At 35.1% G+C, this 27,575-nt stretch overlaps 2 protein-coding genes across 7 annotated transcripts; one reads left to right on the plus strand and one right to left on the minus strand.

Annotated features, from left to right (window-relative positions):
• Nucleotides 1-5,854: 5,854 nt before the first annotated feature.
• Nucleotides 5,855-7,035, plus strand: LOC131164296 (uncharacterized). Its single transcript, XM_058121382.1, has 2 exons — nt 5,855-6,080; nt 6,198-7,035. Exons 1-2 carry the CDS (start codon nt 6,021-6,023, stop codon nt 6,795-6,797), a joined length of 660 nt encoding a protein of 219 aa, XP_057977365.1. The 5' UTR covers nt 5,855-6,020; the 3' UTR covers nt 6,798-7,035.
• Nucleotides 7,036-8,917: 1,882 nt separating this feature from the next.
• On the minus strand, nt 8,918-25,577 carry LOC131164417 (uncharacterized). Of its 6 annotated transcripts, none has more exons than XM_058121586.1 (8): nt 25,042-25,577; nt 16,028-16,087; nt 15,810-15,892; nt 10,323-10,387; nt 10,203-10,236; nt 9,542-9,612; nt 9,334-9,446; nt 8,918-9,246 (listed from the first exon to the last, which is right to left on the minus strand). In XM_058121586.1, the coding sequence occupies exons 1-7, from the start codon at nt 25,322-25,324 to the stop codon at nt 9,356-9,358; spliced, it is 687 nt and encodes a 228-aa protein (XP_057977569.1). In that variant the 5' UTR covers nt 25,325-25,577; the 3' UTR covers nt 8,918-9,246; nt 9,334-9,355. The 6 variants fall into 6 exon arrangements, with proteins under 6 accessions (XP_057977569.1, XP_057977570.1, XP_057977573.1 ...); XM_058121587.1 differs by having other exon boundaries at nt 9,342-9,446; nt 25,042-25,531; XM_058121590.1 differs by lacking the exon at nt 10,203-10,236.
• Between the last annotated feature and the right edge of the window lie 1,998 nt (nt 25,578-27,575).

The following is a 27,575-nucleotide window of genomic DNA, read 5'->3' on the forward strand; positions in this document are numbered from 1 at the left end:
ACGTGGCGGCTTTTGATTGTCGAAATGGGGAGAAATAGAGCCAGAAACATAGAGAGAAGGGGAGGGAGGGAACCGAATTGGAGAGAGAAAATGTTTTCTCTCGTTGAATGTGATTTTCGACTATTTATAGACCTCTGGCCACGTGACCTCGTCGACGAGCCATGACACATTGTCGACGAGTCTAGGAAGGGAGTCGTCGAAGAACACCCAAACCTTGTCAACGAGTTTCAGGCCTTGAAATCAGCCCTCTCGATAAGTTCTCGTCGATGAGACACGTGTCCACGTCGACGAGTCCAAGAAAACTGTTTGTCGACGAGCCCCTGTAGAGCCTCCTTAAAAAAATTATTTTCTCTCTCCTTTCTTTATTATTCAATTTCTATAATTATTCGGCTTACTACATATCTATATATGGCACCACCGTGTCCACCTGTTTGGGAGGTGTCGTGGCGTAATTTGTGCCGTCCAATCTATGCTTTCTAAGGAAGGTTGGATCACTGTCACATCAATGATATGTTTCCTTTTTCACTAAGTTAATGTCATGTCGCCACATAGAGGGTGACGTCATGCTAACGTCACCTACCACGTGTCAACCTTTGGATTCAATATTAAAATAAATAAAAAAAAAACCATGCACTGCCACGTGTCTCTACAGATGACCAACATGTGGCAGTCTCTGACTTTTCCGGCCTTTCTCTCCCTAGAATTGAGTTAACCTAGTTTAGCTCGGATCAACTTAGATTGACCACTGAATCAATTTGAACAAACAACTAGATCGCCTAGGTTTTTTTTTTTTCTTTTTAAATTTATTTTTAATTCAAAAAATTAGGAAAATAGTAAAAAAAAAATTCAGCAAAAATTAGAAAAAAAAAAATTTTAAATCCCAAGCCATTGTTTACTCAGGGACCAAAATATTAAAAAAATGAAAATTCCAAAAATAAAGAAAAATGAAGAAAATTCCCTAAAAATCTTGAAAATTTCCAAAAAAAAAAATCTAGAAATTTTTAGAAATTTGGGAATGTTTTGAAAATCCTTTCTACTTGAATTTATTGTATTTTCATAATCATTTTACATGTTTGATACTCGTATGCATCATATTGTGTGTGTGAGTGTATGTGTGCCTCATGTTGATAAAATAAAGGGTAAGGAGGTGTTTTAGATCTCACCTATATATAACAATTCTGAGGGAGTTTATCTAATAAGATCCCCTCCTTAGAAGTTTTTATTATACATTCCTAAATCCATTCGATTTTGTATTCTATTTTGAAATTTCAATATTCATTGAATTGTTAGGAGCTAATTAGTAAGGACTATCTTATCCAATTTGAGATAATTCATCGTTAATTAGGTATCGTTCATAAAACGGGTGTGTAGGGGATACTAATACCTTCTTCTCACATAATTATACTCATGATTGATCTCAATTTTGGTAAAAATAGACTGAGACTACTAGTTCCTTGACCTTAAGATTAGCCTAGAGACCAATCAACGAGTAGTAATTAGGAGAACTAACTGCACAAAAAAAAAATAACAGGTTAGTGGTGACTCCATTGAATCATCAAATTATTATCGTCCCTCATAATCCTGAATCCTTCTTCAAAACATTGTGACACCTTTCATCTCATACTAAATTGTATTCCCTTTTAAGGTTATATGAAAGAGCTCCAACATAGCCCATCTCGCATTCCATACCCATTCACACCTTTCTCAAGATTCAAAGACAAAATTTCTAACATGCATAAAAGTACCAACTTTTAACAAAGATATGCTTGAGGGATGAGTTTGTTTTGATTGGCTATGGTTCACAGAACTAGACGACCAGAATAGTCGCGATAGTTATCCAATTTTGTATCTAAAGTACCATTTATAAAGAACAAGATAGCTACAAACTAATCGTTTTAAAAACTAAAATATTTTCCAACTCTATTGCAATCTTTGTTACTTGGGTATGTACTTAATTAAGTTTGTATGAAAATGAAACTAATTGTCAAATATTAATCAACCTCTCAAAATTGTAGTTATGAATTAATACGTGCATTATGACTCTAAATTCTAATTCGCATGTAAAATTCCTAAGCACAATTATAAAATGAAGTAATTGAATCAAAATTCATGAAGCTTTAAGATCATTTGATCTTTTGCACTACAAAATCAAAATTATAAACTAGAATAGAGACAGCTTTCACCGAAGAAGGAAAGACAATATTTGCTCTCTTGCTTCTTCTTCGAAGGCTTTGAGTTAGGTTAGGAGGGAAATTTTTGTCTTTTCTCTTCTTATGTTGGGTTATGGAGATTGCTATCTGGGTTGGTTAGTGGTGGATTATTTAGCCATATTCCACATAAATGGGCTAAATCTCCCTTCTTGTCCAGTCTTATCCTATAATTGGTGCATATATTTTCCAAACATGAGTTAAGGACGTAGCCATTGAATCAAACACATCCTTAAAAGATTGAGAATATAAAGGAAAGTCTTAACATCTAACTCTCTAATTATTGAGATGTTTATTAATTAATGACGGCAAAGAAAAGCCTTTTAATAAAAAAAAAATCATTTAGCAAAGAAAAAGAGATACAAAAAGAATTAAGAGCCTTTCATTGAATAAAAAAATATTTAAATAAAAAAAGTAGAAAAAGTAAAACATATTCAATGTGATAATGAAAGCCCTTGATTTTAATTAATATATATATATATATATATATTTATATATATATTAGATATTTGTTAGTGTTTTAAGGATTTACAAACCTCAAACCTCTTTAATTACAATACATTAAGACAACCCAAACATAAGTGGGAGGTGAGCACATAGAAACTCATTTAACGTACAAAACAAGTCATGAATCCATAAATGACAAAAATTAATGACAGAGCCACATTTTTCCTCCAATCAAAAGAGAGCCCGAGTCCCGAGAGAAAGAAAAGGACCCCACCCGCCCAAGCATGACCCACCCGTATGAAGGCATAAACGGGTCAAGGGGTCAACCCGTCCAGATGCCAACCAACAGAAACAGCAGAGGCAGAGTCGGAGCATATGGGTGCACGAAATTCAGAGATCGCGTACGGAGAGACGTACGAGGGCAGCGTCCTATAGGGGACGCTGTTGGTTTGAAAAGCTGACTCATTCAAATGAAATTTTTTTAAGGTTAAAGAAAAGTTGTTGCTTGTTTTGCGTTGACCCATCCTATGGTAGTGAATCGGAAAATGGGTGTACGTACGGGGAGCCTCATCATTTTGAACTTTGAAGTTTGGAGATGACCTAATTTTCTTTATTTTTTTTAATTAAAAAAATAATGATGGGTGATATCGTGATTCGTGCTTTATAGATGATTGTCCCGTTATCTGATATCTTCACACCATGAAAAGCCTCGAGTTCAAACTTTGATCATGAATCAAAAATATTACAAAAAAGATATCATATATATCTTACGTCATTTAATTTAGATTCAATAAATTTTTAGACCATCTTATTTTGTTTGAAAAAATGAAAGGGGAGGAAAATAAAAGAAAACTTTATTTCGATTATGTTTTTATATATATCAAATAGTATTAAACTAAATTTATGATATGATTAAAATTTTAAAATTAAAATTTTACTCGTGTCGTGATTAATGCTCTATACGTCACATATCGTGAAGATTGGATCACGAAAAATTTCAAGTTCAAACTTTGATAATGAGTCAAAAAAAATATAAAACAGATATTAAATTATATCCTCCATCATTTAATTTAGATTCAATAAATTTTTAGACCATGTTTAATTCAAGCATTTTATATGAAGAAATGAAAGGAGGGGAAATCAAAATGAATTTTATTTCTATTATATTTTTATTATATATCAAATGGCATTAAAATAAAGTTATGATATGATCAAATTTTTTTAAAAATAAATGTTAATAATATGTAAAACACTAAAGTAACTCATGCCATAGTCCAAGTAAATTTTTCTTTTCTTTTTCATATATTATTTCAAGTCCAAATAAGACTTTAAGGACAAAAAAAAAAATGAAATGACATCATCCTCTGTATAAATCATCCGAAGGGGATCCAATTTATATGACAAAAAAATATCTACAGAAATGCTTTGAGCACTAAATAGTCGTAATTCTTTATTTTCATTCTTATAAAATTATTTTTAACCATCAAATATGGTCTTAATAATACCATGTGTAAAACATCATTATTATTATATTATCAAAGATGCTTAGTTGCTTTGACTTAATAATCTTATATAACATATATAGCTTTAGCGGTCGTCTTTTTAAAAACTTATTAAGTGGACTAAGTCTATTAATATCATATGACCGTATATCGAGCTTATGAAGATTAATTGTACGTGTGTTGGCTTTTTGTATAGTCATTAAAAGATCGCATGAGACTTAATTTAGTCAATAAATTTTTTTTTTAGATATGACATGATTATATTTGAGGTTAATGACATCAACAATGGCGATGCTAAAGTAATGTTATTAAAAAATTATTAAGCAAAATAAGTTGATTATAAGACTATAAAAAAAAAAAAAGCTATCTACATATTTATTAGCTTTTCACTAACTTGAATTATATATTTTTCAATTAAGTACTCAATACACCTAATATAGCTCATAATTTTTCTTAATTATGACATAATTATGTGTTTTATTCATGACATCGATAATGTTCGGTAGCTAAAGAAAATACAAGAAAAAATAGTTATGTAAAATATTGGGTCTACTAATTAAGTTGTAGGCCCAATGGATGTATCTCCTTGCCACCTTTGCTTTGATAGGTTGAGTCTAGTGCTCTTGCATTGCCTTGATCTATAGCCAATAGACATGCGATTTATAGGCCCAATACCACTATTTTTTTAAAAAAATTAGGACATAATTAATTATAATAATAGCTTGTTCTATATAAAAAATTATTAAAATCACATCATGTAATGCTATAAGACTCTCATGAACCTAACTATAAACTAACACAGGTGACCAACAACTATTTTTACTTTTTCTTCTATTGGAGATTAATTAACGAAAAAAAAATTATAATAGACAGTTTCTACACATAAAATTTAAAACATATCACACTAATAATAAAATGTTACTTTAATAATTAGACTCCCACAAGAAAAAAGATGGTTTGGTGAAAAATCTAATAGTGTGAGTTTCTTATATGCTTAAGTCCTCTAAATAATAGCATAAGTACTGTATAACATTTGATGTCTTGGTGGGTTTAAGGTCTTATAAAGAATTATTTCTTCTCAAGAGAAATAATTAATTATAAGGGATGTAAAATCTGAAACCCATAATGTTATATTAATAATTATACTAATTAAAATAATATAATCTTCCAATTCATAAGTAGTCATTTCTTACGAGTCTCTCTCTCTCCTAAAAAGCCTTTATGAGTAGAAAATGACAGGCAATAGTGGAGGAGGGAAATGAAAATCCAAGGAGATGAGTGAGAGAGATGACATGGGGTGGATGAGCATTAGTAAATTTACCAAAGCTGAAAGATCAAAAACAGCAATGATTAAGTCGGCCGCTCTCTCTTCTTTCCACAGCTACCTATATTAATTTGGTACCTTCTCATAGTGTCATGGCAAAAGCTTAGCTCAGCTCCCTTGCTAGATAGCTAGTGCCCATTGCCCACTCAGATGGTTAGGCCTTCTCCTCGACAGAGTACCCCCAACCCTCATATATGGTTATTTTAGGAGGGGCGGTTCAGAGAGACTTCATAGAAATTAAAAACATGGGCAGGGGGGGCGGGGGGGCCAGGCTGGTCTCCTTGGGCCTAAGCCCTCATCAATAAATTACTAATCCACAAAATTGCCATCCCAATCCCACACGTTGGATTGAAGCGGTGCAACGTCAACGCCCCACGCCCTCTCCCAACCTCCATCTTTAAAACCTTCACCTCTTCCAAATATGCCAATTCACTCTTCTCTTTTCTGAGCTTCCGTCCAACACTACCCAAAAACAGAAAACACCCTTTACGAAAAAAAGAACACAGCAACCAAGAGCACAAGGAATTTTTAAAGAACAACATGAAGCTGGAGTGGTCTCCCGAGACAGCCTCGAAGGCTTATATCGATACCGTTAAATCTGTACGTACGCAGCCTTACTTGTATGTAATTTTGATTTAATTTCTGGGTTTCGCTTGATTCTTGGTTCTGATTGGACATCGGCGTTTTTTTTTTTTGGGGGGGGGGGGGGCCCTGCAGTGTGAAATATTCCAGGAGTCGGGTGTGGCGGAGCTGGTGTCGGCCATGGCTGCCGGGTGGAACGCAAAACTGATCGTGGAAGCGTGGTCGCGGGGCGGGGTTGTTATGACGAGCGTGGGGCTCGCCGTGGCCAGCCAGCACACGGGCGGGAGGCACGTGTGCGTGGTTCCGGACGAGCAGTCGAGGGCGGAATACGCGGAAGCGATGGAGAGGGCGGGGATGTCGCCGGAAGTGGTGGTGGGAGTAGCGGAGGAGGCGATGGAGGGGCTGCCGGGCGTAGATTTCTTGGTGGTGGATTGCCGGCGGCGGGACTTCGAGAGAACGATCAGAGCGGCGAAGCTGGGGCAGCGCGGGGGGGTGGTGGTTTGCAAGAACGCAAGTTCAAGAAGCGAGGGGTCGTCGACGGGGACGGTGTGGCGGAGTGCGGTGGGGGAAGGATGGAGGGTGGTTAGGGCGGTGTATTTGCCTGTGGGGAAAGGGTTGGAGATCGCGCATGTGGGGCGGAGCAGCGGGGCGGGGGAGAAGGAGATGGGGAAGAAACGGCGGTGGATCAAGCACGTTGATCAAGAATCAGGAGAGGAGCATGTCTTCCGAAGATGAACTCACTCTGGATCTAAAACTGAAAGGGGCATTGATGATGAGTGGGTTTTTCTTTACTTTTTTATGAAATGAAACTCATGAAATGTAGAGGATGATATGCGGATATGTTTGCAGGTTTAGCAGCTTCTTTTTCTCTTTTTTATCTTCTGTTTTGAATCCGCTCCTGCAGACCACCGATGACTTGTATTGTGTTGTATTGTACATAAATTCTATAATGAAAATGAAACAAACACGTTCATGAGTCCAGACCATCCTCGCTGGTTATCTCCTTTGATCTGTGCACCCAATAATAATAATAATAATAATAATAATAATAATAATAATAATAATAATAATAGCATTAATGATAATATACTTTGAGTGAGGAGATATTTCGATGAAATAGTTTGCTTTTCTTTCAAGAAAAAAAAAACAATAATGATAATAAGGGGAAAATTGGATCTGCCATACCCCGTCATGATGCTTAGTTGCCCAATCTCCTAAGGTGCAAATAAAAACAAAATCAAATCTTAGTTCCACTAAGTGGGATCGATTATATGAATCATTTTTCGCCAATTTATATGATCATGGATCATTTCTTTTAATAGAATCAAGAATATTAAATTCTTATTCACTATCTCCTCCCAAGTTATTTTAACTACAGGTCTACCCCTACCCCTTCTACTGCCTCTTACAGTAATTAAGTCACTCTTCCTCACATGCATTGTGTGGCCTACGTTACAAGTGTCCATATCATTTGAATCGTCCTCCCTTATCTTATCTTCTATAGGAATTACACATAATTTACCACGAATATGTTCATTCCTTAATTTATCTTTCAATGTTATACCACTCGTCCATCTAAGCATTCTCATCTCAACAACTTTTACTTTTTGGATATTATATTTTTTTATCACCCAACATTTCGATCCATATATCATAAATGATCTTATAGCTGTCCTATAAAACTTCCCTTTCAATTTTAGGGTTATTCTACGATCACATAGCACACTTGAAGCACTTCTCCATTTTACCTAACTTGCTTTAACTCTATGCATTACATCATCTTCAATTTCTCTTTTAACTTGCATAATAGATCCAAGGTATCAAAATCTACAAGTGCTATTTATTTTTTCATCATCATCAAGTTTAACTTTGTCTGCAATATTCCTCCTATCATTAATAAAATTACATTTCATATATTCTGTCTTATTTTTACTTATCTTAAAGCCTCTAGATTCCAAAATTTCTCTCTATAATTTTAACTAAGCATCTACTCCATCCCTAGTTTCGTCAATTAATACAATATCATCTGCAAACAACATACACGATGGAACCTCCTTTTGAATACTATTTGTCAATTGGTCCATCACTAAAGTAAAAAGATAAGGACTCGAGCAAATCCTTGATGAACACTTATGGTGATTAAAAATTCTATATTTCTCTATCTATAATCCTTACATTAGTCATTACTCCATCGTACATATCTTTAATGAAATCGGTATACCTACTACATACACCTTTTTTTTCCAAAATCCATTATAGAACTCCATGCAAATGAAACGAGGGAAAATATTTTTAAAAAATTTTATAGTTTTATTATATTTTTTCCATATATAAAATACTATTTAAAATAGAATTTTTTATTATAATTATAAATTCAAAAATAAAATTGTAGAGAGGTTTGTTTATAAATTTATTACATATTTTATTCTCACTTTGTCTAAACAGTAAAAGACAATCTTTTATATATGTTTATTATAATGTTTTTTTAGGTCCAAAAGAGAAATAGAGGTATAGTTTTTATTTTTTTAAAAAAAATTAAACAATTACAAAAATTAATGTTCATTTTTCAGTTTCCAACATTGGTGCATTAAAGTGGCAAAACAACAAAAAGAACGTTTCCAAGCTTCCTAAAAGCAATGTGTCAATTTTGTAATTGCTGAATGAAAATTCAAAATTGTACTCAAAAACCTAAACTTTGCAATTTAGACTTTGATACATAGAAGCTTAGATTTGAATTTGAATCAAATATAATGTAACATTGTACTGAAATTCAGTCAAATTCACCCAAATATCTATTTAAATCCAAGGTTTGAAACTTACTCCCAATCTCGAGAATTTTGAATCTTCAGAAAGCATTGCAAACCCCGAAAAAAGATTTGTTACTCAAATCTAAAGTGTACGTCCACAAGGACAATTTTCTGAATAAAAGCGAGTCCAATATGTCAATGGTAGCGTCTATCCTGTAAAATTCACGTCTTTTTGCCAAGTCTACAATAGAATAGTTGTTACACAGAAGAATGTCAATTCTGCCCAACATTTGGTATATATGCTTAACGAGGAGTGCAGATATAGCGTCCTGGACTCCCCTCCCCAGCTGTGATTGCTGACATCTCTCAATCACTCATATTGCTTTGTCATATCGTGCATTTTCAACAGCTCTATATCTTCCCTTTTTCATTCCCACCTAATCAAAATCACGAAGATGCCAGGAGAATAAATATTTACCAAAAACCAGAAATATAAAGTGCTAATGAAAGGAGATAAATCTGACATTTATACAGGGATCTCAGTAGTTAATCCCAACTGTCTCGGGCTCTTCTGAAAGCCTTCTTTTGTGAAACGGCCTTCTTGCTCTCCAGCCTTTTCCGCTCCCCAATGGCAGCCCTTCAATAAAAGTCGAAATGAAAAATGGAAGTCTAAGTTGTTGCCCTTCACAATCCATGTGACAATACTAAGAAATGCAACATTTAAGGCCTTACAACTTGGCAATTTTCTTCTTTTGCTCTTCTGAAGGAGGGGGTGGGACGTATGAAGCAGCATCAATGATTGCCTGTTTTGCTCATTCCAAAAATAAATAAAAAACATCATATGAGTGAGCACAAAGAAATACCTTGGAACCATTAACAATGGGTCACACTATTTTTTTCTGAACCCAAACTATTTGCATCTTAATTTGGAGGCATTGGAACTAAGCCCTGTTCATTTGTTGGAAACAATTTTTGTTTCCATTTTCAATTTCTCAAATAAGTATGAAAATGTCACCTTGATTTCCTGTTTTCTGGAGTCAAACAAGTTCTAAAACTTCCCCATTGTGATTTAGGTGTATTTCTATATGCATTCACTTTACAAAAGGACAACAGCAGAAAATGGTAATGGTCAACCTAACTGCAAATTATTCAGTGGCCAAATCTCATTTTTGGATTTCTCTCTTCAAATTCCACATAAAATACACAAACCCACAAAGCACTCATAGACAAACAGACCAACCTCAGGGAGATGAACAAGTGTTAAGCATGTTTTCGTCACTAATACCTTCCCCATTTGAACTTCATGATGTAGATGCATTGGTGGATGTTATGCTTTCCAAAGAAAACAACTAAAATTTTTGGTAAAAAGGAAATAACAAGCTTCATTTGATACCTGTAGTTTCCCTAGAGCATCTTCAATGTTACCCCTAAAGAACAGCAGAATGAAACCCATTGCTTTCACAAAATACAAGCAAAAATGAAAAGACACAAGGAAAAACGAGCAGAAGTTAACTTCTGTGTTCTGGTTTTTGTTGAAGAAATGACGAGCTCCCCATCTTTATTTATCCGATTCTTTTCCTGTGCATAACCAGAAAAGTTGACAAGAGCACGTCAAGCAATGGACAAAAAATGGAAAATGTGTATTGAGCAAATTTAACCAAGCATTCAAAAAAATTGGTATACAATATGCAGGGATGCAATAGTAGTGTACGGTACAGCACAAGTTACAGAGATCAAAGATGACCATTTCTGGGACCAAGGCCATTGTTAAGATTTTGATTAAATGAAATGACCTAATGCAAGTCAAATACATTCTTAATGACCATGATACCCTACTACCTACCACGAATTAATATACTAACGCACTTAATAATAATATTTAAAGAATAAAATAACCATTAACACTCCCCCTTAAGCTAGAGCATAGATATCATATGCTCCTAGTTTGTTATAAATAAATTTAACACGAGCATCCCCAAAGCTTTGGTAAACAAGTCAGCAAGCTACATATTGGACTTCACGTAAGTGGTAATGATGAATGTATTTTGTTTGCTCATGGAATACTAGGTTGGAGGCAATATGAAGAGTAGCATGATTATCACACATCAACTTTATAGACTAAGAATGTGAAAAACCCAACTCTTCTAACATGTTCTTCAACCAAACAAGTTCACGAGTAGTGTATGCCATAGCGCTCTATACTCTGATTCAGCTCTTAACCTAGCCACCGCAATTTGTTTCTTACTCTTCCAAGAAACTAAATTACCACCAACCAAGATACAGTACCCAAATGTGGATCTTCGGTCAGAAAGCAACCTAGCCCAATTTACATCTGTAGATAAAAGTGTGACCCTAATCTCGATATAAAAGGCAACTCCCAAGTATACCTTTAATATATTTCAAGATGCGAATTACTGCGTCCCAGTGACTTGCCTAAGCCTTGGAGAATCCAAAGATTGACTTACAACACTTGTCGCAAAAGATATGTCCAACCAAGTGACTATGAGATAATTCAACTTTATAACAAGTCTCTGGTATTGTTTAGGATTAGACAACAAATCACCCATTCGACACTAACTTGCTATTAAGATCTATGTGTGTATCAATCGATTTGAATCCTAGCAGTCCAATCTCATCCAATAGATCAAGAACATACTTCCTCTGTGACAAAACAATTCCCATACAAGATCTAGATACTTCTATACCCAAGAAGTATTTCAACGGTCCCAAATATTTGGTTTGAAACTTAGTCTGTAGCAAATGTTTAAGGGTCTGAATACCTTGATCATCATCTCCTGTAATAACAATATCATCCACATACACAATGAGAAGGATCCTACATAATAAAGTATGACGATAAAACACAAAGTGATCCACTGCACACCGTCGAAGGCCAACCTAAGTACTACAACATTGAATTGACCAAATCATGCTCTAGGAAACTATTTTAAACCATGTAGTGTCTTCCTAGCTGACACACACTAAGCCTAATTCTCCCTGAGCAACAAACCTAGGTGGTTGCTCCATATAGACCTCCTTCTTAAGATCACCGTGCAAGAAGGAATTCTTCAGGTCTAACTATTGTAGAGGCCAGTGACAAGAGGTAGCCAAGGATACTGATGTAAGTTTGGCAACCAAAGAAAAAGTGTCGGAATAATCCAAACCGTACACTTAATTATCGCCTTTAGCAACAAGACGTGCCTTTAGACAAGCCACAAAACCATCAAGGGTTGACTTTCATAGTGTATACCCAACAACAACCAACCATAGACTTGTTAAGAGGAAGAGATACCACGTCCCAAGTATCATTGTCCTATAAAGCATTCATATTTTCAACCATAGAATTCCTCCACCCATAGTGGACTAAGGCTTCCAAAACAGATTTAGGAAGGACAGCAAATGATATAGTAACAAAACAATAATAGGAGGATGATAAGAATTCATAGCAAACATAGTTGTAAATGGGATGTATGTTGTATACATGTGCGTTTACCTTTCCAGACAGCAATGAGAGGATCAACATAGTGGGAAATATAATCATTAGACAAAGAAACATGTGCATTTACCTTTTTGGATAGCAATGGGGGGATCAACATCATGGGAAATATGATCATTAGACGAAGAAACCAAAGGTGTGGTAGTAGAAACAAGAGGGGCCTCTCTTCCTTGGACCTGCCATCGTGACTACACCTGCAAATTAGGAGATCAAGCTGATGAAAAGGACTCAAATTATATAGAGACATAGGTGGTTGATTGGATAAGGACAACAAACTAGAATCTATAAGATTAGGCAGAGGAAGAGACTCATTGAAATCAAAAGCACTCAAGGACTGAGCATAGTAAGGTGCAGACTCAAAGAAGGTAACATCTACAGAAATAAAGAAGTGATACAGCATAAGACTATAACAATGATATCCCTTCTGAGTGCATGAGTAGCCCAAAAAGACACATTTTATAGCATGCGAATCCAACCTATCCACCTTAGGAGTTAGTTGATGAACAAAGGACACACGCTCGAATATACGAGGAGTTAGAGAGAATAAAGGTAAATGAGGTAAGAGAATGGAGTAGAAAATGTTACCACTAAGAACAATGGATAGCATCATGTTGATAAGATAGCAAGCAGTAAGTACAACATCACTCCAAAACACTTTAGGTACATGCATTTTATAAAGTAAGGTAGAGTGATTTCAAGGATATGTCTATTTTTCCTCTCTACAACCCCATTCTGTTGAGGAGTGTGGACATAAGATGATTGATGAACAATACCAAATAGAGTCATATAAGTAGTGAACTGAGTACTGAAATACTCTTTAACATTATCACTCCGAGGTATTCGAACTAACAAACCAAATTGAGTCTTCATTTTAGAACAAAAGGCAAAAAATATATGAAATAACTCAACAATTTTTATTAAATATAGCCAAACCATCCTTGAATAATCATCCACAACGTTTACAAATTACTAGAAACCTAACTTGGATACAACTCTACTAGGACCCCAAACATCAGAATGGACTAACATGAAAGGGCTTGCAGCCTACTTATTGACTCGGGAAGCAATAGGTACACAATGATGCTTTCCCAACTGATAAGACTCACAATCAAGACTAGACATAAAGCACAAATCAGGAACTAGACTTTTCAATTCAACGAAGGATGACCAAGGCAACAATGAATTTGGAAAGGTGTGGCAGCAACAGTGCATGCAGTAGAAGGCTATAACGGCTCAAAGTGATAAAATCGACCAGCTTCATGCCCTTCGCCAATCATCTTCCTCATCTTCAAATCCTGAATAACCATAGAATCAAGGAAGAATGTTATTAAACACTTCATGGATTTGGTAATTTTGCTAACAGACATAAGATCGAAAGGAAACTTGGGAATATACAAACCAATGGACGAGAAATAAAAGAAGTGGGATTTACAATCCCAATTCCTTTAACGCAGTGGTGGATCCATCAGCAAGAGTAACACAAAGGTAAAGTTTCAGGATTCTAAAGAGTAGAAAAGAAATTAGGATACCTATAATAAGATCAGTGGCGTCGAAGTCAAATACCCAAGGACTAGGAAGAGAAGTACTGGATAATAACCATGCTATGGGACTACCTGTTTGGGCAAGAGAAGCAATGGGAAGAGAAACTTGTTGTGACAATTGATACTGTTGAAACTTGGAATACTCTTCCTCTGACATAGATACGAGTACGTTGCCCCCCACTTGGCCCCAAAGGTATGGAGTCGGTGGTGCTGGCTGCATTGGCTGCCTCCAAAGGTATGAAGTCGGTGCTGGCTGCATTGCAACACATGAAGGTCTACTGTGGAGATCCCAACATTGCTCAACAGTATGATTATGTCATTCACAATGAGCGCACTTCTTAGGAGTGTCTTTACTTCATCTATCTCTACCATCACAATCACTCAAACCACCTCAATAACTTCTATGGTTGTTTAAGGATGTCCTCTTAGAGCCAAACGCAAGAGCGGGAGTATGTCTGCTAAAGGAAACATGAAGGACACATGAATAAACATTGGCAAATGATGGCAATTCTGCACTACCACGTATCTAATACCAAACTACCTCAAACTTGGTTTTCAAGCCCGCTAGAACTCGAAGGACAGTCATCTACTCCATTTGCTTCTACATCTCACAAACGTCAGCGATTGTAGGTTGCACGATGTAAAGTTCCTCATGAATATGTACCTCTCCAAAATAATCCGCAATGCTCCCAAATTACACCTAGGATAAATAATACATACATGTAATGTTACTAAAGTACAGAAGCTTGGCATAATCCCAAATCTCCTTGCATGTATCTAGATGCATGCACATCCATGCAATCTGGGGCTTCATCGAACTCCACAAAAGAGAAACAATCAACGCATCTTCCTAAATCCACACTTTTTTTCTCTACTCATCAAAAGGATTAGAATGGAGCAAGTGTTTAAATTTTCCTAATCCTACTAAATAAACTCGAATAACCTTAGACCATTGAACATAATTCTTTCCATCCAACTTTTCAGTCGTTATATGTGGCAAAGATGAAGGACACATGCTTTTGGGATTCATAGACTCCATTCCAACACTCACAAATCAGTAGCCACACCACTGTCAAACAAGAGAAACAATCAAAACTAATCAGGACAACCATAAACTAGGTGAAGCACCAAAACAACCATTGACGAGGTGAACCACCTTTGAACTGATACAACACTACCACAACCTCACAAATCAACTTATGAACACTGCCACTGCTCCAAGAAACTCATAAAAAGCCTTTATGAACATCGAACAACATACAAGGGCATGGTCAAAAAAGGTTGGATCTTTGGAGCAAAAAACATGTCCAACAACTTGATAATATGGTCTAGGGAGGGAGTCAAAACATGATGGAGGGTAAAAAAAGAAAAAGGCAGCCAGAATCTTTCACGCACTCCAGCATAGGGTCAAGATTGCTGACAATTGGTCAGCACGTGGCAGCGATGAGAGGGTGTTTCCCAACGGTGGTTGAGAATGATAGAGTTTAGGATGGATCACACTTTGATACAATGTTGAAATTTTGATTAAATGAATGACCTAACTTGAAGATAGGTCTCTCCCTCTATTTATAATATAAATAAATAAAAAACATTCTAATGACCATAATACCCTTACTAACTCTCACTAATAAACATAATAACGCACTTAATAATAATATTAAAGACTAAAATAACCATTAACATACATCATCCACTAGAACTTGGTTGTTAGTCAAACTTTCTCAAAAGCAGTATTTAACTAAAAACAGAGCAATATATTCACAAGAAAGATGAAAAAAATTAAGAGGACAAAATACTAGACAAGGGGATTTCTCATTAGAGATCCCTCCGAGGCAATAAAACATTAATCAAAATGTACTCTGAAAAATGTGGCTAGGGTAGGAAAAATTTCTTCGAAAAATATATATATTTTGGTACAAAAGATATTTGATAAAACATATGACAAGATATGGCAGTTACAAACCATTTGCATAATCCTCTCCCTGACCCTATCACTTAGCCAATATGCATTTTTAACATTGAAGCGCATGTCCACTTTAGTGTTCACTGTACACAATAACACAAAATGTTTTTGTAAGTAGTAGCCCCCAAAAAAACAGGGGGATATAAAATGGAAAATCTAGAAACTACAGTTCACAAGAAGAATCAAATTAAGGACTATGGTCGAGATAGAGTAACAACCTTTGTTTACATTCTGGCCTCCTGGTCCACCACTTCTTGCAAAACTCACATTAACATGGTCTGAGAGAAGAAAAAGAGAATCAAATAAAAGGATATTTTATTCAAACAAGACAATTATTACAAATCTTACTTTGCAGTTTTTTTTCCCTTCATAAGAAAACAAAAATGTAATTTAGAGTAAGATTTTTCATGCTGATCACATATGCCATAAGATGAGTATTGGAAATGATTAGATGAATATCAATATGCCCAAATAAGGGCAAGAATAATGACCTTTCCTTTTTCTTTTCCCCCTTACCCTTTTAACTACAGATAGCAAGATAATGTTTAAGGTTGTGAAAAATTAGGGAAGCCTCACAATTGGCATCAAACTTACTTATAACCTAAAAAGATCAAGATTTCAACTCAAGATCCATAATCATAAATGGTGGCCATTCTTATTTTGCAAAGACCCTCCAAAGATGAACTTGACTTGTACATATTAAATACACCCTTTCACAATGCATTACTGAAATAAAATACAAATTGCACAAGCTTTTAAGAATGCCAAAGGTCAAAATGGAAGTAATGAGACATAGCAAACTAACTACAAGTTAAAGGTATATCACCCCTATCGGGAGACTTAGAACTAAACTTGTACGCCGTTTCTAACCCACCCCCCCCCCCCCCCTCCTCTCCCCCCTCCCCCCTCCCCTCCACCCAAACAAAAGATTGAAGTAATTTAACTTCAAATTTGTTGCACCCGGGGGGAAACTACTATCACACAATAAACAAAAGACCTAACATAAATCCAATGTGGCAGCAAGAAGAATTACTTCATTATGGTTTAAATTTTTCTTTCCCCTCAGTGTTAGGAAAAATCATAAACGAAGGTCCAATCCCTCAAACAAAACCAAGATAAAAATTTTACCCACACTAATATAATTGCGTTTTACTTATGTGTCATTCACATTGGATGGCTCCTAACTGATATGTCATCCTCAATCTATTGTCAGTGATTGTGACAAAGTCTCTACCAACAACTTTTGAAAGCAGTTTTCCGTTTGCAAGGAACACAATTGAATATGAGCACTGCATATCTTCCACGATCAGATGGGCAAATTGAAGTTGTTAACATGTGTTTGGAGATTTATCTTCGTTGCTTTGCTAGTGACAAACCAAAGGATTCGTTGCTTAGCTTATCGTCTTGACTTACCAACAGGCTCTAAGGTACATCCAGTTTTTCAGGTCTCTTGCCTAAAAAAGAAGTTTGGAGAGCAAGTTAGTAGCAGCACCACTTGCCTAATGTTGTGCCTATGGGTGCAGTTCAAGTGCAGCCACAAGCAATTTTGGATCATTAAGTGGTCAAACGTAGAAGTTGAGAGATCATAGAAGTTTTAGTTCACTGGTTACCATCTAAAGATGCAACTTGGAAAACTTATCAATCCTTGGAGGAGAGATTTCCAAAGTTTATTGCTACTCAGCCCTGAGAAAAAGGCTAATTTGAAGGAGGCAAGAATTTTAGGATTCCCAAATCAATTGGGATTTCTAATTAATGTATTATGATTTCCACTGAATTCTATTGAATGTCGGGAATATTTAATGTTGGGATTTTTATATAATGTGTTAGATTCACAAATCAATTGGAATTGAGTCAATTAAGGACTTGGATTGGATAATTTACATTCCCAAAAGGAGTAAGTTTCCCTAACTTATATATATGTAACCCTGCGGGGCTTTTCCATCCAAGCAATAACATAATCCATAGCCTTTGACTAATTTGGAGGCCGATCCCCTCTAAGTGATCAAACCCTATTTTCTCTTCCTAAAATTTCCCCAATTTCTCCAAGATAAAACCCTAGGGTCTTATCATACCCACTCTTTATTCCCCATGCAAAATTTGTTTAAGGGCTGTAATATCTGTTTTTGAAAATGGGGAGTGTTGTTCTATCCACCTTTTTTCCTTGCCAATTTCACTTGAGCTCAGGGCAAAATGATCCCATTTCTTCTTTTAGTGTAGACTCAAGCAGTCCTTTACCTTCTTGGGATTTTCAATTCAGGAAAGCCTTGAATGATAGCGAAAATATTGAGTTCTTTTCTTTGTTAGTTATGTTGAATAATTGTAGGGTATCTTCTGAAAATGATAGTTGATATTGGTTGTTGGATTCTTCAAGTGTTTATTCTTGTAAATCTTTATATGAATTCTTGGTTGGTACCAATTTCTTGTTTCCACTCTACAAAGTTATATGGAAGGTCAAAAACCCCCCTTGAAATCAAACCATTTCTTTGGTTGGTTTGGTTGGCTGTGCTTAATAGGACAAATACTAATGACTTGTTGCAGATGAGACCTTGTTGCAGATGAGACCTTTAAAGGCTCTCTCTCCTGATATATGCATGCTTTGTTTTGATTGTTCAAAATCTGGTTCACATCTTTTCTTGCACAGCGATTTTGCATGGAAGATTTGGAAAAGCTATTCAATTACCTTGAAGAAAGTTGATTTGTCTAGAACAATGGAGGAATTTTTAGCAATTACTCTTACGGGGTGGGTTTGGTAGGAAGAAGGAAGGAATTGCATTATGGAATTGTGCTTTATTTGCAGTGTTCTAGGGCTTGTGGAAGGAACCTAGCTTGCGCATATTTTCAGGGAAGAAGTTACCATATTGGTTGGCAAGGGAAAAGGTTCATTTTATGACCTCTTTATGGTGTGTGGGCAGTGGAAATTTCAAGGGGTTGCGTATTTCAGATGTCAACCCAATTAGCAGACTCTTCTTAGTGCATGTTAATTTTCATTCACTGTCTTTTATTTTCATGTTTTTCTTTTCTTTTCTTTTTTTTTGGTTTTCCTATTGTTAAAGAGATGACTTCTCTCTTCACCTAGGGATTCCCAGATTTCATGAAGGAGATGTTTTCACTCTTTTCTTTATCTAATGAATTTCTTTTTCTACCCAAAAAAAAAAAATACGCATGTTAGACAATAGACATAATTTTTCTTTGATACTTTCAAAACCTTCTTTATATTATGTCATCATAAAAAAAATTAATTATGTTTGGGAAAACTCTCACACATATTCCTACCTATTTTTTTTTCTTTTCTACTTCGCCCTTAAACAAGCAAAACTGCCAACCCGATCCAACCCACCCAAAAATCAAACTCACCCAAACTGTATAATCAACAGTTTGATTTAGGATTTGATTTTTGACAAACTGACAAGATTGGATCAGTTGGAATTTTAGGCCCAAACTGATCCAGCCCAACCCATGAAACACCCCTACCCATAAAGCTTGGGGATGATACAATTGATGATGGAAGGATGCTAGAGTGGTGGTGGAATGATGATGGCAGCAGCAAGAATTGAACTGATTCAACTGAAACTTTAATACCAATTAATGTAGGACAAATTGGCAATTGAAAAAATAATGGAAAATAAAATAATATTAAGGAAAAATTAAGTGGAAAAAATGGAAACATAAAAGGAAGGCAAGACATAATAACGGTTCTCATTTTCAATTGCAAGCTCCCAAAGTACATACGACGTCTTTATATAGCCTTAAACCATAAATCTAAGGAAATAAACTAAGAGGAATAATCCAAAATCCCTAGATATCTTTTAGAAATAACAAAATAAACCCTAAAATTTTTAAACTGACAAAATAAGCAATTAAACAAAAATAGATATCAAATCTTCTTCTTTCTTCCCGCATCAAAGGAGCTTTGACTTGAACACGAAATACAAAAAACTTGGACTGGAACACAAATTGGACAAAAGGGTTGGATGGATGAAGACCAATCTCGTAAAGCCCTCCATTAGTTTCCATGTAAAAAAGGATTCCCTGTGGCTTTGTCCTTGAAGCAGAACAAAGATGGGTGAAGTTCAATAGATACTTGATTGTCTTTTGTGAATTGGGAAGCACACCAAGAAGATTCTTAGTGATATGAGGGACATTAAAAATATTCCAAAGTTGAAAAGGGGGAGTGGAAGAGGAAATATGTGATTGACCAATATTAGATAGAGGCAGCTTCATACCATTTCCAACGTGAACTTGGTGACTACGATGATAGCCAGAGTGAATTCATAAAATGTTTAGGTCCAGGTTGATATGGTCCATGATTCCTGAGTTTGGATAGCTACTGCAATCAATAAAAATTAAGTTTGTAGCCATAATAGCATTAAAACAATTTGGCATATCAGAAGAGTAAGCATGATTGAATAACTTGAAACATTTCAGTACTGTGTCCACATTTCATACGAATCTAACATTGAACTTATCCTCCATTTCCACAAGAAAGATTGCTATCGGAGTTTGAACCACCCCATTATTAACGATAAGTTCCTCACCCTGCATAGGATTTTCAATTATTGAACTGAAAGTAACTGTTGAATGACGTATTTAGAATTCACTGAATGTTGTAAATTCATAGAGGTTGACATTTGTTGAAGGATTCAGCAAGAGTATAGCTGTGAGATCATCCATAGGTACATGTTCACATCGTGTTGTAAGAAAGGTCACAAGATTCTGTTAGCTTTAGCCTAAAATAATCTAGATGGTTGTTACCAAGCCACCTCCAACAACACACAGTCCTGCAACAGACAAATTATCTGCAATATCATTTTCATAACTTGAAGATAATTATGCACAGATTGTTACTTTCTGGATGCATTTCAAAGCTTGTACTTCAGCTGAATGAAATGTGTAGACTTTGATGCAAATAGATGACAAACACAAGACCATACAGAATCAGAAGTCACACATTACGGTGACAGATCAAAAGAAGGACCAACGAAGATGAAAGAGAAAAGGGGGTCCACAACTTGTCCAATAATCCTCTTAGTCCACAATGGCAATAGCCAACCCAACAAGAGTTTTTCTTGGCTTCGCCAAATAGTAAAAGCAGGATTGATTTGAGAAGTTTGAATAGAAAGAGAAGGGGAATCAATAATACTTTGGGAAGACAAGACAAGATTCCTTCCACAACCTCAAGTAAATCATGCCCCTTAAGGAATGCACAGATTTGAGATTTCCATTTGCTGTCAAGTTTTATAGGAAGAGAATGACAGAAATTCAATCCAATTGATGGAACACCTGCTTGATGTGCCTGAAGCTGAAGAACTTGTCATGATGAAGATATGATCATGATGTTAATCAAGTTTGGATACCATGAACATGCAAAAAATTGAAATGCAGTGTGTTATATCTTCCGCAACGACATTCAAATGACATTGTAATATGGGCATATAAATGATGTTTTAGTTACACAGCTAAAAATACATGTACATTTGAAATGAATAGATAGCTACACAGCTAAAGATTCATTACATTAGAAATGAACAGATAGTGCAGACATACAGCATTCAAAACATATGAAACGAGCGAAGATATGTTGGAAAGAAGAGGAACGGGAAGAAAAGGGAGGGAAGGAGAGGATAGAAAAGGGGGAAGAGGAACAATGAGCAAAAAAATAACCAAAAACAGTAATTCCAAGTAATAATAAACCATTGACATCCCATTTTGACAAATGTGATCATCAGATATAATGTGTAAAATTAGAACTGTATAATCTTCCCTGGGGAAACAAAGGGACAGCGACACAATTTGTTTCTGCCCCCTGCCCTGCTCCACCGTTCCCCCTCTCTTGACTCCCAAAAATAAAAGTTACAAAAACCACAAACAATTTGACAATTTCATTATGGTAGCATTCAGGATTACAAGTTTGGAGCCGTGAATTCAAAGTCCAAACTTGTGTTGCCAGAGACAATCTATGAATTTTTATATCAACATTGCCCCATCTTACACCCCTAATCCATTCACCTTAGAAAAATTGACACATTCCTTTTTAAATTAAATTTAAAAAACAGCAGCGAAAAAACAAAAAGCTTGTTTACTTTCTAACAAATGATTATTCCAAAAGTTAGAAAAACAAATAGAGGTATAATAAGGTCTTTCATTTCTTGTTTAGTTAAATGAACTAAATTCAATAAACCTATATAATGATCCTAGGGCGATTAGGGGTCTTCTAATTGGGAGGGAGGAGGAGGAAGTCTCTCATCTTCAATTTGCAGGCAAAACTATTTTCTTCTAGGAGAATAGTGTTGGGAGATCCACAAGGTCCTTATTTTGTTAAGAATGTTTTAGAAGATTTCAAGGTTAAAGACAAATATGTCCGAAAGTGGTAACTGGCATTAATTTGAGCGTTGGTGAATTAGAGGGTTTTAGGCTGCATACTAGTTGCAACTCTTTGGTTTGGTCTTTCTTGTATCTTGATTTTCCCTTGGGAGTAACCCACTAGCCCTTTTTTAAAGAAAAGGAAATTCATTTATATTCAAGGAATTTACAAGGGGCAGAGGATAAGAGATCCTCTTAAAAAAATAAAAATTAAAAAAATAGTACAATAAAGCTACCTCCTATCCCCCTAAAATTCCTACAAAAAAGTGAGCCCAAAGGGAAGCAAGGAAAACAACTCTATCCCAAAAAAGTCAAGGGGAATTAGCTTTAAATATTAAAATTCCTATAGTTCCTTTAGATCCATAGAGTCCTACAGGGTGCGTAGACAGCGCGTCTTCATAAAGCCACAGCATCAAATACCTCTTTTATCACACCTTGCTCCTCGAACCTGAGTATCACACCTTCAAGAACGTATCAACCATCTGGGAGAGCACCACAACCTCACCAGAAAACTGAAAACAAAAGAACTCAAAGCCGCTTAGCCACTTGATAGTATAGGAACATGAGTTTAGTTGTTTCATTTCACTCAAAGTAGACAAAGCACATAAGGTCTCCTCATCTACAACAAATTATTGGTATTAAGCCTACAGAGGACCAAAGTACACAAGAGAGCTCTAATTTCGAAAATAACCTATGCCCAAATGAAAATATTCATGGGAAACTCAATGATTTTATGAGTTGAGAGAAGAAATTTACGGAGAAAGAGCTAGAGGAGTCCCCCTACCCAAATCCTCAAATCATGTCTGACTTAGGGACAAGAAGTATCCAGCAGTCTGACCCCCCCCCCCCCCCCCGGCAAACAAAGAGTAGAAATCTATAATCAGGGAGCTATATAATATGGACATTCTAAAGAGTAGGGGGGCCAAAGACTCCAACAAAACGTCTCCCACTCAAATATATTCCCAAATCCAAATGAAATTTCCATTTCCAACTTGGAAGCAAGTAAGAGGGTAGAATAAATGGACTACCTGAGAAATGAATTTCCAAGGGCTTGTATTAGAAGCATTGCCACTCCCTCTAATATCCCACCCATGTCAAGAAAACCATATTTTCTTCTAATTACCATGTGCCAAATGGAGTCAGCCTCCAAGAGAACCTTCAAATTCCAAAGCCATTTTCCAACTGGAGAAATGCCTTTAGGCACCACATCCCCGAAGCCCAAAACCCTTTATACTTAGGTCTCCTAACCCAATTCCAACTAGCAAGATGGTCTCTCTTACCCTCTCAACTCTTGACCATAAAAAATCCCTCACACTCCTCCCTAATTCCTCTGCCACCCCTATAACCCTTTGACTAATGCTTTTTGGGATCTAAACATTGAGAGAGTGGAGAGAACATAATGTTGGAAGAAGGCTTACTTACTATGGTGGGGTAAGGATTACTTTTATTAACGCTTCTTTTTTGAATATGGACATTTATTTTTATCCCTTTTTAGGATTCACATGAGGGTGGCGAGGACTTTGGACTTGGGAGGGAATTATGAGATATCTTCTTTGGTTTGGTTATGAGAAGAACAAGAGGGATCACCATGCTAGTTGGGATGTGGTTAAGAGAAATAAATCTGAGGGTATTGGGGCTAAGTAACATGGTATCTAAAAATATCTCTATAATTGGAAAGTGGTTATGGAGTAATTTTGGAGGCTCCCCAAGTTAATTCCCTATGCCACCAGGTTATTAAAAGTATGGAATTCATAGGAATAGGTGGGATGCTAAAGTAAGTGGCAATGTTTTCTATGCGAGTCCTCAAAAGTCCATTTCCCACTTGTCTATCCTTTCTTTTTGCTCATTTTAAAGTGGGTAATGGTAACAAAAGTTGTTTTGGGGAGGATATTTTGGTGTGAGAGATTCCGTTGGAGCTGGTGGTGACCTGTCTTCTAGACAATCTACTATTCATATTGAACTAATTGAACTTCTTCCTTTTCAAAAAGGACTTTCTTTCATGGGATTTCCGTTTCTTTAGAAGTCTCAATGTAAAATAGGTTGATGAGCTTACTTCTTTACTAGTGGTGTTGAACTCATTTGTTCCTACTATGTGGGGAGATGCTTGGCCTTGGATCTATATCTACTCGTCTTTACTCATCTTCTAAGACCTTCAATTCCTAGCCCTTTCCCTATGAATAAAATTGTTTGGCAAGCAAGGTTTAATATCCGAGCTTCCATCTCAACTCTAGATCTCACCAAGAATAACACAAATGACTTGCTTCAGATAATGAGACCTTGTAAAGATCTTAACCCAGATGTTTATATGCTATGCCATGGGTCAAACAAGACTAATGCTCATCTTTTCTCCATTATTTGGTGGGTGGCAACATACTTTGAGAACGCTCTGATTTCTTATTTTGGAGAGGCATTGGTGGCCCCGCAAAGTGTGTATGATTTTTGTTGGTGAGATTTTGGGTTTTGGGAAGATTAGGTGGAGGATTGGAGGGCATTATGGACTCGCACTATGTATGTCATATTTGGAACCTTTGGCTTGAAGAATTGCTAGAATTTTCAATGTTCAGAAGAATTCTCCGAATTTGCTTTGGGAGAGAGTACTTATTTAACTTGTTTCTGGGCTCATTTTTTTGGGATTTTTGAGGGCTTACCGCAGTCCCACCTTCAAAGGGGTTGCAAGGCAGCGAGACTGCAATTATTTGTCTTTGCCTCATCTCTTGTACTGTTTTAGTTTGTACTGAAGTTTTTTAGTTATATATATATAGTGGAGTAAGGCACAGTTGTTCCAACTTCCAACAAAATTCAATACTAACATTTTGTTTTTTTCTGGCATTTTCTCAGTAACCGAATGGAGAAAGGGAAAACGCCCACGTACCAAGAGTAATTTGGGGAATAGGTTCATTTCCGGCCGAAAGAGCCGCCTGCTCAGCTTCCTGCAGAAGCTGCTGAACCTGAGAGTGCCGTGCCGAGACTTTCTTACTGCCTTCACCGGAATCTGATGCTGCGCAACGGAAACGACAGAAGCTGATCCCACGGCCAGGTGTGCGGACGAGATTTGGCAACGCTATGTGGAACGAGCGATCTGACGCCAATGACAGCGATCGTGGACGGAGAATTTCTTTAAAGATCATGTTTGTAGCAGTTCTTACAGCAGCCATTGCTACAACCCTAGGGCAGAAAGGGAGGAGGAAGAGAACTGGATAGCGTTCAACGTTCACTCACTTTGGATGAGGGGAGGATGTCTAGGCTTGGCTTGTGTTTCTTCTTCGGTAGTCGTTACGATGAACAAACCGGTGAAAACAACGAGCAGTTTTGTTATGTATCAGCCATCAAGACGACATCGTGTTTGTGGACTAGCTATCCTCTATTTGTATGTTTAGTGCTGCTATATGTAACCAATCCCAACTGTCCAAAGAAACAGAACAGGAGTTTTTTCCGGTTTTATAATTAAAAAAAAATAAAATATAAAATAACACTCTGATTGGAAAAATTTTTCCCAACATAATGCTCACGTAATCTCACAGCTTCATGCTGCGAGATTTAAAAGCGTAACCAATGAGAAGCTAACGCGTGGCACGATGCAGAGAAAATCTTGCAGCTTCATGCTGCGAGATTTAGAGACTCGGATAAACAGGGTGGTGACACGTGACAGTGAGCAAATCTCGCAGGTTAGTCCTGCCAGATTTATGGCTCTACTAACTACCCTTTTTTACAAATTTAAATTTAAATAATAAACATTCCCTTTTAATAAATTTAATCATAACTTTCTCTTATAAATATAATTTAAAGTTAAATTTAAATTTAAACTTAAATTTAAATTTTTAAATTGTAAATATATAATTAAAAAAAATTTACATAAAAGAAATTATTGATTATAAATAAGTATTTTGTCATAAAAATTTGAATAAAATCCAAAAAAAAATTTCAAAATATGATTCTAACCCCTGAATTTACAAAAAATACTAAAAAATTTCTTATAATTTAATTTTATTGACGAAATGAATATTTTGTTAGTTAACTATTAAATGCATGTGGAATAACAAAATTTGTCCTTAATAAAATGATATTTTAAAATGACATTAATTTAGTAAATAAAAAATATATATATGATTATAATTGATTTCTTTGATGCTTTGGGACCGAACAAAAATAAGTGGATTAGAGACCGAACAAAAATTTCAAATTGACTGCTTTGATGCTTTGGGCCAACTAATTCTTTAAGTATGACAAAATAATTTGTATTATTTCAAAATTTTCTAAAAATATAATTAGAAAAAATAAATTTCTCAATAAGTTATAAAAATGTCTAATAATTATAATACTGCAAAATGTTTATTAGATGTAATATTTAAAATTAACAATTAAACATTTTGCAAGACAAATTTAAATTTGTTATTTAAATTTAAATTTAAATTTGTAAAAAGGGAAAGTTATAATTAAATCTAAATTATAATTTTAAAAAATTTAAATTTAATTAAATTTTAAATTTATAAGGGAAAGTTATATTTTAACAATTAAACAATTGTTATATTTTAAATTTAAGTTTATAAAATTTATAAACTTAAATTTTATATTTTAAATTATAATTAAATTTAATTATAATTAAATTTAAATAAAACACATTGTTAATTTTAAATATTACATCCAATAAATATTTTGCAGCATTATAATTATTAGGCATTTTTATAACTTATTGATAAATTTACTTTTTCCAATTATATTTTTAAAAAATTAACAAAGTGTTTAATTCTTAAATTTATAAGGGAAATTTTATAAGGGAAGTTGTTAAAATTATATATTTTAAAATTAAAAATTGAAATTTAAGTTTTAATTTAAATTTAACTCTAAATTATATTTATAAGGGAAAGTTATGATTAAATTTATTAAAAGGGAATGTGTTTAATTGTTTAAATTTAAATTTAACTCTAAAATATATACATGTGGACTATTGCATAAAAATAATTTTAATAGACATTCAATTTACAACCCCCGAGTCATCAAGGATGGGACTGTTAAAAAATATTTGAAAATCTATTTTAAATATAATTAAAGCATGACATAATAATTTTTTGCATGTAGTGGTAAATCAAGTTAGAAATTTTTGAATGATGGAGGGAAAGAGAATATTATTATGAGACCCAACAAAACAAAGTACTAATCTATTAGAATTTAACTGAAAAATGATTAAAATTATACGAAATTATCTTAGGATACTATCATATGGGTAGGTAGATTATTCTTATTTAATTTATTATTTTGAGATAAGGTATAAAATTTTTTTATTAAAAAGTTATTTATTAAAACTCAATTACAGTTAAATACAATAAATAGTCTTAAACACCTATGACACTAGTTTCCACGCACATTTAAATATCTAATTTGTTTTCATAGTCTTGGAAAATTATACGA

The sequence above is a fragment of the Malania oleifera genome, chromosome 9 (genome assembly GCF_029873635.1).
Source record: "Malania oleifera isolate guangnan ecotype guangnan chromosome 9, ASM2987363v1, whole genome shotgun sequence".
In the NCBI taxonomy this organism is placed as follows: Eukaryota; Viridiplantae; Streptophyta; class Magnoliopsida; order Santalales; family Ximeniaceae; genus Malania; species Malania oleifera.

What these genes read in the sequence shown, in the direction of transcription:
- LOC131164417 (XM_058121586.1), bottom strand. Translation starts at nt 25,324, where the DNA reads ATGGCTGCTGTAAGAACTGCTACAAACATGATCTTTAAAGAAATTCTC. An exon ending in GGGAGAGGATTATGCAAATG is followed by an intron (nt 10,388 to 15,809) that starts GTTTGTAACTGC and finishes GGTTATGCACAG; the next exon opens with GAAAAGAATCGGATAAATAA. An exon ending in ATGCTCTAGGGAAACTACAG is followed by an intron (nt 9,613 to 10,202) that starts GTATCAAATGAA and finishes TGAGCAAAACAG; the next exon opens with GCAATCATTGATGCTGCTTC.
- LOC131164296 (XM_058121382.1), top strand. Translation starts at nt 6,021, where the DNA reads ATGAAGCTGGAGTGGTCTCCCGAGACAGCCTCGAAGGCTTATATCGAT. An exon ending in ATATCGATACCGTTAAATCT is followed by an intron (nt 6,081 to 6,197) that starts GTACGTACGCAG and finishes GGGGCCCTGCAG; the next exon opens with TGTGAAATATTCCAGGAGTC.